General features: G+C 42.6%; 1 protein-coding gene across 1 annotated transcript in view; it reads left to right on the forward strand.

The window, feature by feature from the left end:
- Positions 1-3173: 3173 nt before the first annotated feature.
- Positions 3174-16392, forward strand: part of LOC147607870 (elongation factor Tu, mitochondrial-like) — an 88444-nt gene continuing 75225 nt past the window's right edge. The window contains exons 1-4 of the mRNA XM_086789958.1: positions 3174-3467; positions 5069-5144; positions 5593-5685; positions 5855-5929. Coding sequence (XP_086646084.1) covers positions 3244-3467; positions 5069-5144; positions 5593-5685; positions 5855-5929 — 468 coding nt within the window. The 5' untranslated portion in view covers positions 3174-3243. The remainder of the gene's footprint in view (positions 3468-5068; positions 5145-5592; positions 5686-5854; positions 5930-16392) is intronic.

Genomic DNA, 16392 nt, shown 5'->3' on the forward strand with positions numbered 1-16392 from the left:
GCCTGGCTGGCCGCCCGACTGGCCGCCTGCTAGGCTGGCCGCCCGCCTGGCCGCCCGGCTGGCCGCCCGCTAGGCTGGCCGCCCGCTAGGCTGGCCGCCTGGGCCGGCCGCCGCTTGGGCTGGCCATTTGGGCTGGCCGCCTGGGCTGGCCGCCGTGGGGCTGGTCTTCGCCCTATGCCTTTACGACCCACAAACCCAGGCATAACACCATCTCCCAATGCGGTGTTGCCACAAGCGAACAAGTATTCCCTCAGACGGCGCACATGGGCTCTTCGCTCCACCTCAAACGGCGCAATGCTGCGCTGCTTTTGCAGGTCGTGGGGCTGGTGTCGCCCCCCCACACACAAGTTTAACGAAACGCTTTTCGTTCCAGACAAGCTTCAGCGAATTCTTTCGCAGACAAGCTTCACCATTACCAAACGAAATTTTATTTCGCACACAAGCTTCAACGCAGAGAAAAAAAAACGAGCTCTTACCTGCAATTCGTTTGCTATGTGTGACGGGGAGAGAGAGAGAGAGAGTGAGAGAATTCTTCCCTTCCATTCTGTCTTGGCCGCCTCCCTCCACACACTCCATTGGAGATAAGGATAAGAAGATGTATGGTTGAAAATCATTGAGTGGGCTCCGGTCCCCCGGTCACGCGCGGACCCTGACGACCCCATCGAACCGACGCTCTGATACCAATGTTAGATATCCGTAACGCCGCTACGGGCGTTACCACAGGAGGGGACGGCCTCTGGCTCACCACCCAGCCATAGAGGAAGAATGAGGATTGCCCCTCACCCCCCAGGCTATATAGTGTGTGGCCTGCCGTCCACACTAGCCTGGCCGCCCATGACCCGCATGGGCGTCCTCTCCCACTGAACCCTGGACATGGCCATCCGGTCTGCCGTCAGTCACACAAGCGTTACAGCCTACGTGACATTATGGTTGGGTACTAGGGATGAAATTTTTATTTAAATACGTTAATGTTAGTGTAGTTGACAAAATCACTATTTCTCTTTTGGCTCTATTTGGTACCAATATTCATGCTCCTCGTTGTAGCTTGTTGGGGCTCTTAAAAATTTAAATGCAACAATTATTTTAACCGAGAGACGACTAAAATTAAATCATGAGATATTTGTGTTTTGAATTATGGATTGAGTTTATTTAGTCATGCATTGGCATTTTTCTTTCATTTTCTTAAGGTTGTCATACAACTAGCCCATAAACCCTAGCACTTAAAGTTATAAAAGCACGCGATTTCAATAAATTACTAAGACCTTGGATTCAAAGAAAATCACTAGAATTTTTATGGTGCACTAAGTGGTAGTCCATTTTCCATCGTAATAGAAAGAGTGTACTATGTGGGGAAAGCCCTCAGTTTTCAAGACTTGACACTCTTCTTAGGGCTTTCTACCCCTTAGGTAAGGACACTACGAAATTTGACGGCTTCATTTTAAACAATATGTAAGGGAATCGGCTTCATTTTATTAGTAAAAAAAGATGATTGGAATTGGTGCCTTATATGACTACACTAAAAAGGAGATACTAGGTTCGAATCTACCTACCTCCCAAGAATGGCTCCCAAGAAGGAGGTATAGGTGCACTAAGTGGTAGTCCATTTTCCATCGTAATAGAAAGAGCATACTATGTGGGGAAAGCCCTCGGTTTTCAAGACTTAACACTCTTCTTAGGGCTTTCTGCCCCTCAGGTAAGGACACTAAGAAATTTGACGCCTTCATTTTAAACAATGTGTAAAGGAATCGGCTTCATTTTATTAGTAAAAAATGATGATGAGAATTGGTGCCTTATATGACTACACTAAAAAGGAGATACTAGGTTCGAATCTACCTACCTCCCAAAAATGGCTCCCAAGAAGGAGGTATAGGCATCTCCTTTTAATACCCACTCTAAAGAAAAAAAGTTGCAAAATATCCATTTTCAAAAGGGTGTCTTGCTAGTTTTTATTGTAAACTTACAAAAACAATAAATACTAATCAAACATACTTACACCAAATCTAAAAATTTCAAATCTAAAAATTACAAAAATAAACTTCAACCCTTGCTTTGCTTAATGATTGACTTCTTATTGAAAATGGCCAAGAGATTCTTCTTTTCGAAATCGTTAGAGAAAAAACATACTAGCCTTTTCTAAATTGTGTAATAATGTATAGCTTTTCAACTCATAAGGGTTTGTTCATGCTAAGGCAAATAACCATTGATCTTTTGGTTATTGAGGCAAATACTTGTGCATCTTTTGGCTATTCAGTCATACTCCCGTATTCATTAATTAGTGCCTCGCAAGTGCAAACGGGCACTAACTAATGAATGGAGTAAGGTTTAGACTAAGGTTACAACCTTAGTCTAAATGTAAAAAAAACACACACACTATGAACGCTCAATCGCTCTCTCTTTCTCTCTCTTTGATTTTTTTAAAAAAATAAGGTGATTGTGGAAATCCTAGAACGCGAACACCCTTTAAAAAAATGTTTTTTTTATCTCTCTCTGTTTCGCTCTATTTCGTGAGATCAATAAAGTTTATTTTAAATGTCAGCGATTGCCTTCTCTCTCTCTCTCTCTCTCTCTCTCTCTCTCTCTCTCTCTCTCTCTCGCACGCGCACGCATTGAAGGCCACGGCCTTGAATGGCTTCAACTATTGTCCACCTTTTATCTACATCTTGAGGCGGTTACAAAGAAGCATCGGGAGATAGACTTGAAAATTCGATAATTATTTTTATAACGTCACATCACACGTAAGGTCCTAAGATCAAGTCATTTTTCTTCATCATTAAGGTGCCATCCCCTCACTCATAAGGATTCTCCATTCACCAAACTAATCAATGTAAGAAAAAGTTTGGGACCCATATATTAACTTATTATTGAGAACAATAACTTTGCTTACACAAGTGATAAATATTACTCAAGCATATCTACACCAAAACTAAACTTTGCAAAAAATAGATAGAATTTCCTCCATCGTTACAATGATGATTTACTCAGAGAAGTTTTGACTAATCCTCCACAGAGAAGTTTAGTTTTGAGTGATCCTCCACAATAATGTGTTGCATTTGGAAAGAATCAAACTATAAGTAAAAAATGCTAGTTTAAATCTCACATTAGTGGGGTCGCCCTTCAAAGGACCCCAATTGTAACTCTGGTTATGGTTATGGTTATGGTTAGGTGGGCTAAAACCCGAAGGTTTCCTACGCAGGGTTTTTGGTGTGATTCTTGGATTTGTTGAGAGAGAGTAGCTGCTGCGCGATGGCGATGGCTGCTGCTGCAACTGTTTGCAAGTCGTCTCGAGCTTCCCGTCTTCTTCTACAGTGTCGCCTTTCTTCGGCGAATGGTTTCTCCACCATCGGCACTCCGTGCTCCGACCATTTCTGCCACAGCAGCAGGAGCACCAAAAATGCCTCGTGGGAGGACAAGCTCCCCCTACTGGGACCCTCCTGCTGGAGGCGCGGCATGGCTACCTTTGCCCGCACGTAAGTACCCATGCACCTTCTGCTTCCCATAGATCGCTGTTTCACCAATTGACCTAAGTCCAATTCCGTGCAGAAATTGATGCTGAAACCAGCTTAGACGTCATTAACATTCAGTCTTTCTAACCCTTCTTTCCCCGACCGACCCACATCATTGCTAAGTGTGTTCATCCACCATTAGATGCATTTTTTGCCCTTGTATGTATGTGAAATGGCCGAAAACTGTGGCTTTTAGGGCTTTTTTTGCATCTAGGGATGAGAGGCTCCCTTGTGCCTATGTAGCTCAGTAACTTCAAATTTGCATTCCTTTTTTGTTGAATGTACATGGCCTTCTTACTTGTCCTCCTGGATAGCTAAGGTTCTCTAGACTTCCGGCTGATGGGTGGGTAGAGCCTTGTCCATGCACTATCAACCTTTGCCCATCACAGGGTGGCGCTGGTTTTTCGATTGGCGGTGTGTGTGCGCGTGCGTGCGGGTGTGTGTAAAGATCCTTGGTAACTTTGATAAATGGTCAAACTTTCATTTTGGGATTGTAGTATCCATATGCCAAACATTACAACATTATAACCTGCCTCTGCCTACTCACATGTGCATGCTGGGTTTTTGATCTCCTCTTGTCTATTGTGTCATGTGTCATGCTTCTTCTACATGATTCATACAGGTTTTCATGTTGTTGTTTTGACTTTCTATGGCAGTTGGCCATGCGACATAAGGTAAGTACTGAGGACTTTCTCTTTGGTATTAGAGAGATGTGCAAGTTTGTATATTGATCATTTGGATTGGCTTAGTGACTTGAACCATCTTTTGGTTGTGAATGGGGTTTATGTGTTCTTTAAATGCATGTGGATAACACATACCTGGTGTGAGATGAATTCATCAATCAATTTAATATGCAAAAAAGGAGGTATTTGCATTCATCTCTTGTGGTGTTGATTGAATCTTAATGTTGATATGTGTTTTCGGTAAATGAAACTCATGCCAAAGTTTGACCTAGTTTAATCTACTAATTGGTGGGTTCTTGCACAAGCGAAAGGGCATGAATTTGTAAGCATAGGTGCCTGAATGAGCTTGCATGTTAGATAAAGTGAAATACTCTAGCTAAACCTACACAAAGGCACCTTTGAATGCTTGTTGTCTTGCATTGACTTTGTAAGGTGGTTGGTGGTTGGTTAGGCGGTGATGAACGCCAATTTGCCATGCCAATTGGATGGACTTGAAGTCTTTGAGGAGGCAATTTTTCTGGCAGAGAATCTAGGAAAATAATATCGACTTGACTTAGGAAAGGAATTCTCTTTTGAGTAAACAACTTATCAATAGGAGTCTCTCTCTTCTCATCCATAAACACCAAGTATGAAGATACCTAATTCCTTATTGCATTTTGTGATTTGAATGCAAATCACAATGTGATAAGTGTCTCCCCTTTTCCCTTGAGAGGCTTATATTTTTGACGATGTCTTTTCCTTCGTGTGTGAGTGATATTCTGTGTGGTGTAATCTTTGTTAGGATTTGAGTGCATGGGTGAGGGCAATTTTAGGATCACATCACAAGTTATGCTTTTTTATAAGTTGTATTTCCTCGTACTCATAAGCTTAACATATCTACAGAAAGCCACATATGAATATTGGAACTATCGGGCATGTTGATCACGGAAAAACCACACTAACTGCTGCAATTACAAAGGTGAGCTCTTTACTATAAAATGTTAGATGTGTATTTTTTCATAAGAAATCTTTTCTAGGTTTTCTTATTGGTGTTTGAATAATTACTAGTCCTCACACATGTTTTCCACATTTGTTCTAGCCTTGATCATGGCTGAGTCTGCCCTTCACCTCAAAAGAAGTGATAGAAATTCAGTTTGATGGTTTAACGGTGAAGATTTGTCTACTGCCGTGACATATCTCTGAAGATAGAAACTTGTTTCGATGGTTTATCTATGAAGATTTGTCTACTACATTGACATCTCTTTATGCATGAACTTGCACTGATGACAGGAATGGGGATGTCATGGCATGTAGTCTATGCTATACATGATGGAGTTGATGATTTGAAGCTTTGTGAGTAGACTCTCATGGAGTCAAAGATCGCACTTTGGTTTTCGTTAAGTTCATGTTTTCCACATTTGGCATAGGTTCTTGCAGAAGAAGGCAAAGCAAAGGCAGTTGCTTTTGATGAGATAGACAAAGCTCCGGAGGAAAAGGCTCGAGGCATCACAATCGCTACAGTTAGTACTTCTCTTAATATTTGCTTTACACTCATAGTCACTAGAAATGTTTCAGGGGTTTTTGACGTTTCGAGGTTTTTGAGGTTTCGGGGCAAAACGTTTCGACCTTCGGCTAAGAAACACCAATCGTCTAGCAGTGTTGAGTTTAAAAATTTGTGGTTGTGGACAGGCTCATGTGGAGTATGAGACAGAAAAGCGGCATTATGCCCATGTTGACTGTCCTGGGCATGCGGACTATGTTAAGGTGAGCTAATATGTATCCACTTTTGGGTGTAGATGACATGGCATTTGGAAAAAAATTACGATGAGTTTAGATGTGAAACATGCGAACTAAGACTTAAGATGAGATTAATGCAATTAATCATAGATTAACTTAAAGATGCTTGACTTAATGAACTTAGACAGACATAGATTGCCCTAATCTACTATGCATGGATATACATACGAATGTAAGTTACTATGAATAAAAATGCAAACCCTAGAGTGGGGGTGCTTGTGCTTATGGTATGTTGGGGAGCCCTTAAGTCTGCTGGTTTCCCAACCTCCTGTGCGCTGCTGGGCATTACAACTGCCTGTGCAGCACCTCATGACCTCCTGAGTGCTGCTGAACCCTACAGCCACCTATGCGCTGCTACTGTATCCCTTGATAGAACCTGTGCGGTGCCTTTGACAACTACCTTGTCTACCCAAGGTTGACTTCACACAAATGACCTGCTGTACAGCCTCAACGATCTGCCAGTGAAAATAGCTCTGATATCACTTGTAGTGATTGTAATGGCTAAAGCAAAGGCATAAACACAAGCAAAACACACACGAACTGTACAGAATGAAACGAGCAGGGGCCGGGTGATGAGAAACTTACAAAAACCTGTATATTCACCTTCAATCCGTCATTTTCTATTGTGCGTTTCTTACAATAAATAACATCATGCATAGTAGGTGTACCAACCTTAGCCGAGTGTCACAACTTCTAAAATTGCCCACACTAAGGTTATAAGCATATAACATAAAATGCTAAAACTCTAATGTCCCTAGGCATTTTATTCCCCTAGCACCTATACACTTTTTCACTACCCAAATTGCGTAATCTCCTACACTCTTGACCACTTGGATCTTGTCTTGAAAACCTTTTGTAGCAACCTTGGATTGCTCCAATCTCTAATGCACTGTTCTACGTTGAGAAATGTGCACATGTTCTTCTCCCCTCCTTGGATTGAATCCTTGTACTTTTCTTGGATTGAGAGTTAGATCCCTTCTTGGAAACCTGCAACTCCTTGTTCCTCGCTTGTTAAGTACCTAATGCTAATCCTCGAGATTAGTGGCCTAATCGGTAGTGCTAGGAGATCCCTGGGATTAGGAAAAATATGCCGATATAGGCCGCTAAGGCTCATGGTTAATAATAGCAAGTATACTGGTTATTTATAATTGGACAATTATTTATAGCAGCAGTAGCTACTATATAAGTGAGACTTGGGTTATTATTTTCATAGAGAGTTATTCACTCTGTGGTCGGTGATGGACCAGGATTACCGTCAAGAACTCGATTGGATTCAACATATCACAGACGGTCATGCCGAAGGCCTCAGTAGGCAATCGTTGGTGGTATACCAGTGCTGACTTGCATGGTTCGTGGGATTGGAGCCTTAGCCTTCGGCTTAGGGCTGATTTTGGATAGAATCTACGGTTGGGAGGTGAGCTAGTTTGCACCCCTTCTATTTGGTCCTAATTTGGTTGTTTGTGTTTCATAAATAGCCAATATACTTGGTATTATTAACCATGAGCCTTAGCCGCTTATATCAGTCTGCTTTCTCTAATCCAAGAATTTTTACTAACCCTATAGGATTAGGTTGCTAATGTTGAGGATTAGCATTAGGTACGTAACATCCCCTTATCCTTGTAGCGTGGGTTGTCGGGTTGAACATCTTGGGAATCCACGATACCCACTTGGGGGCTCTATACCTCATGGTTGCTCTCATTCTAGCACCACCGGGATACTTGATGTTGAAGAACCACTTGGCTGTGTTTTCTTGTTTGAACCAAAAAGAACCACCTTTGTACTATGTGTTTTCCATAGCTGCACCAATTCAGCACCTTTGTGACTTCCACTAATAGTATAGAAACATAAAGATGAACTGAGAGAAGAGAGAGATATGTTGCTTAAACCGTGTTTTATGTATATATGTATTAAGATGTACATAGATCCTAGCCAATTCTGGTATCTAAAAGGTAACATCTATGCCTATGACTATTGGTATTAGGGTTAGAGAGCTGCACAGGCAGGTTACGGGGGATCAAATAGATCCATGGTTGTGAGGGACTCCTTCTAAGGATCAACTGATATATAGGCATCAATTAGATTAGAGAAACCAAACAAAAGGGGTGCAGGCAAGCCATAGTTACTAGGAGTTTTAGAAACGCCTAATTTGAAATGGGTTTTAGAAACGTTTTAGGAGTTTCATATGTTTTTGAAACGCCAAAAAAAAGTTTTATATAAAAACAGCAAAAAAGAGTATTTTTCAGTATATAATATACATGAGAATATACATGATATTATGTATTTAGGCCTTGGTCTATTCCTGCTGGCTGAATACTTGAAAACGTGAGAATTCAATGTAAAAGACGATACAATGCTAGAAAACATCATCCATATTTATCAATAATCAATGATCAATCATCATATAGATTCCAATCTCTAGCATCCATAGGCAACCAAGAGTCTTATACTTCACTTAACAAAAAGACAAAAAACAACCTAATATAAATAGATAATGATGACTCATGACTCATGAGTCATGACTCATAAAACAAAGTTCCATTGGTGACTAATCTCAAAAAAGTACATACTACATGGCTATACTATATAGCTAAATGACTAGAGAGTTAAAGACTCATCCTCTTGCTTATCATCCTTAGTATCCTCTCCATCATGAATATCCTCAATACCACGGAATGAGTCCTCAAATGCCACATCCTCATGATCTGTTGGTGTGGCATTGGTACTAGCGGGATTACCACGCGATGGAGCTATATCTCCTCATACAATCTTGAGGAGTGTCGGGATTCTCCTTGCACTTTGTGATATTAATCTTGTCAGGATTGACTTGGCGAGGCTAGATGGGGTTGCCTTCTTGCTCTATCAATCGCAGGTTGCAATGGCAAAATACAAGCCTCTCCAACTGTGGAGTTGAGCGCATGTTCCTCTTCTTGGTGTGGAAAAGTACCCATGTACTTCAGTTTCTCTCACAATGTCGTGAACTATAGTCTTGTGAGAGAACTCTCATTGCAATGCTCTCTGCAAATAAAAATCAACAAGTTTTATCATTGAATAGAAGTGTAAGCTATGATCACGATTCACAATTCATAGTGGACTGTCAATATTCTTACTACTTACTACTTAGTAACCCACCAAGTTTGGAATACCATTGCCATATTTCTCCCACCAAGACACAGGCTCCAATTGTGTGTCTCTCAGTTTTGCTGTTGCTCGTCCAAACTTGTGGCTGCTGTTCGCATATATGAGAAGCTCATTCTCTAGCTTTCTCATAAGCTCCACATCACCATCCACCAGCCTGGAAATGTAAGAGTTCCATCCCGACCATAGTTACTAGGTGTTTCAGAAACGCGTGATTTGAAACATGTTTTAGAAACATTTTAGGAGTTTCATATGTTTTTGAAATGCCAAAAATAAGTTTCATATAAAAACTTCTTAAAATATATATTTTTCAGTATAGAGTATACATGAAATTATGTATTTAGGCCTTGGTCTATTCTTGTAGGCAGAATACTTGAAGACATGAGAATTCAACGTAGAAGACGATACAATGCTAGAAAACATCATCCATATTCATCAATAATTAATAATCAATTATCATATAGATTCCAATCTCTAGCATCCATAGGCAACCAAGAGTTTTATACTTCACTTAACAAAAAGACAAAAAAACATCCTAATATAAATAGATAATACTTATGACTCATAAAACAAAGTTCCATTGGTGGTTGAATAATCTCCAAAAAGTACATACTATGTGGCTGTACTATATAGCTAAATGACTAGAGAGTTCAAGACTCATTCTCTTGCTCATCATCCTCAACATCCTCTCCATCATGAATATCCTCACTCTCAGTCGGTAGTACCACCGACTAAGTCCTCAAATGCCTCATCCTCATGATCTGCCGGTGTCGCACTGGTACTAGCTTGTGTCTGGGATCATGTACCACGGAATGGAGTTGTCATCTCCTCATACAACATGTAGTAGATGCCTCTCCTCATGAGGAATGTTGGAAATCTCCTTGCACTTTGTGATATCAATCTTGTTAGGATTGACTTGGTGAGGTTCAATGGGGTTGCCTTTTTGCTCTATCAATCGCAAGTTGCAATGGCAAAATACAAGCCTTTCAGCTGTTTAGTTGAGAGCCTGTTCTTCTTCTCGGTGTGGACAAGTACACATGTACTCCAATTTCTCTCACAAGATCGTGAACTACAGTCTTGTGAGAGAACTCTCATGGCACCAAACCTCCAATTGTTTTGGGAAGATAGTATGTTTCCCATTTTGACTTTTGCAGCCCTCTTGCAATTATGCCTCTCCTACATCAGTTGGATATTAAGATTTCCTTCTTGAATGGTAATTTGCATGAGGTATCCCAACCGGGGAATGAGTCTAAAGTATACAGGTTAAGAAAAGCTTTATATAGCCTTAAGCAAGCTCCCAAAGCATGCTAAATGATACTTGGTTGCAAATGGTTTTTGTAGGGATATTTGTGTCATTGTTTTGTATGTTGATGATCTCATCCTTTCTAGCTCAGATACTGAGTTGGTCACATAGGTTCAGTACAAGCTTTCAGAGACATTTGAGATGACTAATCTTGGCCTTCTTCACTATATTCTTGGGCTGGAGGTTTGGCAGAGTTTAACACGCGGAAGCTCTGATAGTCTTCTTTCAGTCCTAAACACTCCTGGAAAACATCTGATGCAAAACGCAGATATGGAGAGAGAGTAGAGAGAGAGAGATGCGCTGGAAAATTCAGTATATTTCATATAGTACAAAAAGGATACTCTAGTTCTACAGCCAGAGAGGCTGCCTTATAAAAGGTGAACATCACCAAAATCTAGCCTAATACTTGATCCACTCCATAGGGGAGAGAATGATTCTAATAATGAGCACACTCTTCCTTTTATAGTAGTCTTGGACACTTTGGTGTACTGGCCGACTGCAAGTCGGCCAGTCTTATATGCTTTAAATGCCCTTTTTCAGCGCTGCCCGACTGGTGGTCTTCTTCGATCCTTAGTCGCCACTGCCGCCTTGTCCTCTGGAGCGCTTGCAGCCGCCTTGCCCCCTCTGGTATAGCCGACAACACCAAGTCATGCAGCCGACAGGGTTTTTCCCCTTGCTCATCATGCGCCGGCTCCTGCCTTCCTTTGGTTCAGCGGACCAGTGCTGGTTCAGCCGACCCCATGTCCTGGCTCCTAACGCATGGTTATGAAACTCCTCCAGGCCATGCTCTGAATCCACCTTTGTCCTCTTGTGCTCCTATCTGGTTCATAGTCTTTATCTGGCTACCTTTTCTGGATCAGCGTCTGAAGTTTGTCCATGGCATTGATCATGCACATGACACAGAGAGATGAAGAAGCTACTCTCACTTTATGGGTTGTCAGAATGTACATCTCTTTCTTGTCCCATGGATCCCAATGCCAAGTTATCCAAGGAGGATGTTACACCCTTAGTGGATTCCACAGAGTACCGGCAGGTTGTTGGCTCATTGCTTTACCTTGCCAACACCCGTCCAAATATCTCCTATGCTATGAGTGTTCTTAACTAGTTCTCATCAGCCGCTTGAAGGTCTCATTAGTAGGCAGCCTTGAGAGTTCTTCATTATCTTCGAGGTACTTCAGATTATAGCATCACCTATTCCAATGGTGCTGATTTGGTTGGTTTTACGTATTCTGATTGGGTAGGTTGTAGTGATACTTGGAGGTCTACATCTCGATATGACTTCATGCTTGGTACAAGATTGGTTTCTTGGAAGTCTTAGAAGCAGAGGATTGTTGCTGCTTCTTCCACCGAGGCTGAGTACAAATCCTACTTTCTCTCCTCCACTGAGGCACTTTGGATTCATCAGATTCTGGAGCATTTGTGTTGTGCCGACACTTCCTCGGTTACCATCTTCTCGGATTCTCAGGGTGCTGTTGCTCTAGCTTGGAATCGTGTGATACGGGGACTATCCAAGCATATAGAGGTGCATTATCATTTTGTACATGACTGGATCGAGCTGGGACTTCTTCGGCTGCCCTACTGTTCTACCAAGGACAATGTGGCTGATCTCTTCACCAAACCACTTCCGAGAGCTACTTTGGAGGTGTTACTTCAGTGTGCTGGTATTGCACCGCCCCTTTGGCATTGAAGAGGAGGTGTTGGAAAATATATTTATCATCTCCAGATGGTCTACATGAACCCTAGCATGCTTGTACTGGTCATTTCTACGAGGCCCTGCATTAACATAAGTAGTAGAGATCATTTAGGTTTTTCCTAGCATTTGTATGAGTCTTTTAGGCTATTTATGGCTCATGACTGCTATCAGCCTGCTGGCAGGAAGATATAAGGGTTCTTACCCTTCTCATTTCTATCTCACTTATGCATATCTGCCAGAGTTCATTGGCTGTTGCAACAGTCTCTTATGCTTGTAAGCACCTACGGGCTTCCCTCGTACTCATTTTCAGCAATAAACGTCTGTCTACAACTTTCTATAGTTTGTACTTGGGCCTACAACCTGTGTTTTCTCTTTTTTTTTTTTTTTTCAAAATGGCCTGGATATGGGTGCGAACAAAGACGGCCAGTCCATTGCAACTCACGCATTTCGATAATGTTTTTTTGGGGCCAAAAAAACATGTTGAATAAAAAATGCATTTCACAATACGAAATGTTTAGTTCGCTTCATATCTTTTGAAATGCGTTTCGGAGCTACTATGAGGCAAGCTCACCACCCAACCGTGGGTTCGCGTTCGCAAGCCTCCCTTGAGTCAGGAACTAAGGTTCTTCCACTCCCTTGAGTCCATGCCGGTCAGCCCTGGCGTCCCATACCACCAATGCTTGCCCACAGGGACCTTGAGCAAGACTATCCGTGACCCGCCATGTCCATGGCATGAGTAAGCCTCTTGGTCCAGGTCCACACTAGATGAATCAATAACAATCCAAAAATCGTTTATATAGTGCTTATTGCTGCTATAAATAAAAGTATAATCATAAATAGCCAGTAACCTTGGATTTATTAAACCTGAACCTTAGCCACCTAAATCCTCTTGCTTTTCCTAATCCCAAGGCTCTCCTAATTGTTTTGGATTAGTATCTAATCTTAAGGGTTAGTGCTAGGTACATAACAATCCTCCCCACTTAGGATATTTCCACTCTTGGAAATAAATGAAGAAGAATCTAGCTACGTGCATCAACTATGTCCGAAATCAGGTTTATACCTGTCTATCAAATCCATGTAGCCATCTACCAAGGAACTAGCTCAACTGAAGCTATTGATCCTCCAGCATATATGACCATGGGAACAAGACAAAAAAGTAGAATCGTAGTAGGTCCTTAAGAACATAAACCATCCTTCAATCCTCCAACTCCTCATGGAATTGGAAACCTGAAATCGAGATAACTATTTGCTAGCTGTAACATAATACCCATCCTTTTGAGGGTTTGGTAAATCCTTGTACCTAAGGGATATCATACCTCCCTTTCAAAGACTCCTAATTATCAGGCAACTCAACCATGTCTCCTTCAAGCTATTAAAGTCCGAGGGAATCTAGGGCTTAACCTAACTCCTACCAAACATATTTGAGCTATTGTCAGAACTATATTCTCAGCAGTATCATAGGTAACTCTCCCAATCAAATGGTCGTGTAGAGCTCCCATCGAATTGAGGATGATAAGAAAAACGCAAGTTCATCAAATCTCCAGATGACCTACTGTAGGAGAGTCATGACATTCATAAAGGATCCTTTTCGTGATCTCAGTACAATTCGGCGCATAGACTGAATCATCACGAACGATTGGTTACAAATACGATATGGACTACCTTCCACCATAACAAGTGGAATGATCCCTGAGTCTTGATCAATGGAGCTCCCCGCTTAGACCTATTGTCAATATCGATTGAAATTCCCATCGGCCTGACATAGCCCTCTCAAGTAATCATACAAGTCAGTGCAAAATTGGGTAAAAGATTCACCCATCCAATCCTAGCAACCCCATCCAAATTACCCTTTCGATTTCCTTGTCAAGTCTTGTGTAACTGTCTACCGTAGGGAAAATACCCCGTATAAGGATAGGATATAGCAAGGTTAGAACACAGAAACTCTATATGTTGCAGATCCTAGTGTTCCATACCACTAGGATACACACCGTATAAAATTTCCTTGAGACTTTTAAAGCTGAGTTAGGGTGATCAATCCTTTCCCAACTAAGTCTTGATGTCCTCGGGCTGGTGTTTTACTCTCAAAGATAGCTTCACAAATGCCTAAAGCCTATGCATAGTTTTGCCCAGCGTTTGGTCGCTTTGTCCTTGCGTTTGGCGATCAGTCAGTCAGTTTGTCCGCTCAGTCTTGTGGACACAGTTCAGCTTATTTACAGTTCTCTAGCAGAAGAAATAAAGCAAATACTCCTGCTTGTAGGAGGGGGCCCCTTAGTGGGTAATTCGGGACCCCATGTGGTGTCGACGCTACTACATCTATATTCAGTTTCATGTATGCTGTTTTAAAGGATTGCTAAACTCACTAAACTCAGATTTAAAGAAAAGGCCCCGTTGTTTCACACGGTCCTAGCTCAGTGCATGCTACAGAATAGGGTTCCTAAAGCTGGAATTGGAAAAGCACCAGTCTTGGTCAAAAAGCAAGAAAAAGCAAAAAGTCAAACTATGTTGACCAAAAGCTGAGGACACCATTGGAAAGAGGACATCGAACTGGATCAAAAAGCTAAAAGCTGCTTTTTCAAAAAGTAGCTCCAGGGCCAAAAAGCAAGGCCTTGAGGTTGTAAAAGCACAAATCAAGAACTTTGGTTATAATTAATAATGTTTAAAGAGAGAAGCAAAAGCCAAGAGATAAAGCAAAAGCAAGGCAAAACAAAACCAGGGACCTCCCATCTAGTATATAAGAAGCTTGTACCCTCATGGAGGAGCATAGAAATTCTTGGAGCTTAACTTTGTGGAAAGCAAGACTAGTCTTGAGCATCATCACCTTCCCTCTCTAGCTCCTCCACCTTCCCTCTCTAGCTCCGTACGACACCTAGCTCCTCCACCTCCGCCGGTGGTAGCGCCCACTTCCTGGCTGGGCCGCCTCTTGCTGCCGCCTTAGTGCCGCCATCCCTGTGCCCTCTTTGTGAGCTGTGCCACCTGCACCTCCATCTACCGCCGTGCGCCGCCTCAGCCTTGTGCAGTATTTCTGTCTCTTGCCACCGCCCTTGCGCTGCCCTGAGAAGAAGCGACACCTCTGTACCGCCTGTAGCCACCTTTGCTGTTGGAGCTTGCTACTGCCTTCAGTCCTCGCTAGCAGCCTCTATGGCTCCCGGCATCGCCATCCCCGTCTGTTGCCCCTGTGCAGAGACTCCAGCCCCACCTGCGCCACCCTGTGCAACATCGCAACGCTGCCGCTCACTGCAGCTGTTGAAGATCACCACCGGCGCCAACAGCATTGCCTTGTTCTGCCTGCACAGCCTTGAAGCGCCGCCCTGCACTCTACTGTGCTGCCATCTCTTGCTGCTCAGGCGCCCACAACGGTACATTCAGCCATCCACCCCTGTCGTGCCTAGCAGTCACCACCTTCGTGTTTGTCCTTTTGGGATTCCTTTCCATATTGGGTGCAGAGTTCTTGTGGGTGTTGGAGAGCCTGAGAATTTGGTTCATGCATTGGATATTGGTACTAGACCGGTATAAGACTCTTGTGGGTCTTCCCCGTGGTGAGCTCGGCATTAGATATCTTGTGCCTCCACACCGACTTCAGCCCGACCTCGACATCGGCACTCTTGTTTGATATTGTATTCATTTGTTGTATTGGTCCTAGCTTGGAAAAGCCCGTGGATTGTTCCTGAAATAAATTCTTGGAAAGGGGGCGGGGCCTGTTCTCCGCTCAGCGTGGTGTATTGCGTGAAACCCCTATACCCATCTTCCTCTCCCCCTTCTCTCTCTCTCTATATCTCTTGTACACGTGGTTGAGTTTGTCACTGCACGCTCTGTTGGGCTTACAGTGGTATCATAGCAGGATTTCTCTTGAAGAAATCTTTTCTGGGGTGACAGAATCATGTCAAGAGTTGAGGGAGACCAAGGGCCTTAAGAAGGTATTAACTATGAAGCCAACCCAAAACATCAAGGAGGGATCCAAGGCCGCCAATCTGTCTCTCATGAGACCGCAGCCATGACATCAACAGAATATCGGGATTTTTAAAATTTCAGACAATATCTTCTGGATGAAGAGTTCCTAGCTTGGAGAGTCAAGAAGAAACAAGATTACAGAAGACTTTATCAAAGACCAAGCCATTGAAGCTGAAGGAGTGGAAGCCGCCAAAGCTTACTTACAAGCTAAAGGAGTTACCATTTGAGAGAACCCAAAGTTTCCCAATCCATCACTCATGGAGGACAGAGAGAAGTTACCCCTAGACCTGCTCTATCTGATGTACCTTCCTCAGGCCTAGCTAAAGAGAAGGTGGCAAAGGAGCCTTCAAC

This window comes from Cibotium barometz, chromosome 54, assembly GCF_041138505.1.
Source record: "Cibotium barometz isolate CiBa-2024 chromosome 54, ASM4113850v1, whole genome shotgun sequence".
In the NCBI taxonomy this organism is placed as follows: domain Eukaryota; kingdom Viridiplantae; phylum Streptophyta; class Polypodiopsida; order Cyatheales; family Cibotiaceae; genus Cibotium; species Cibotium barometz.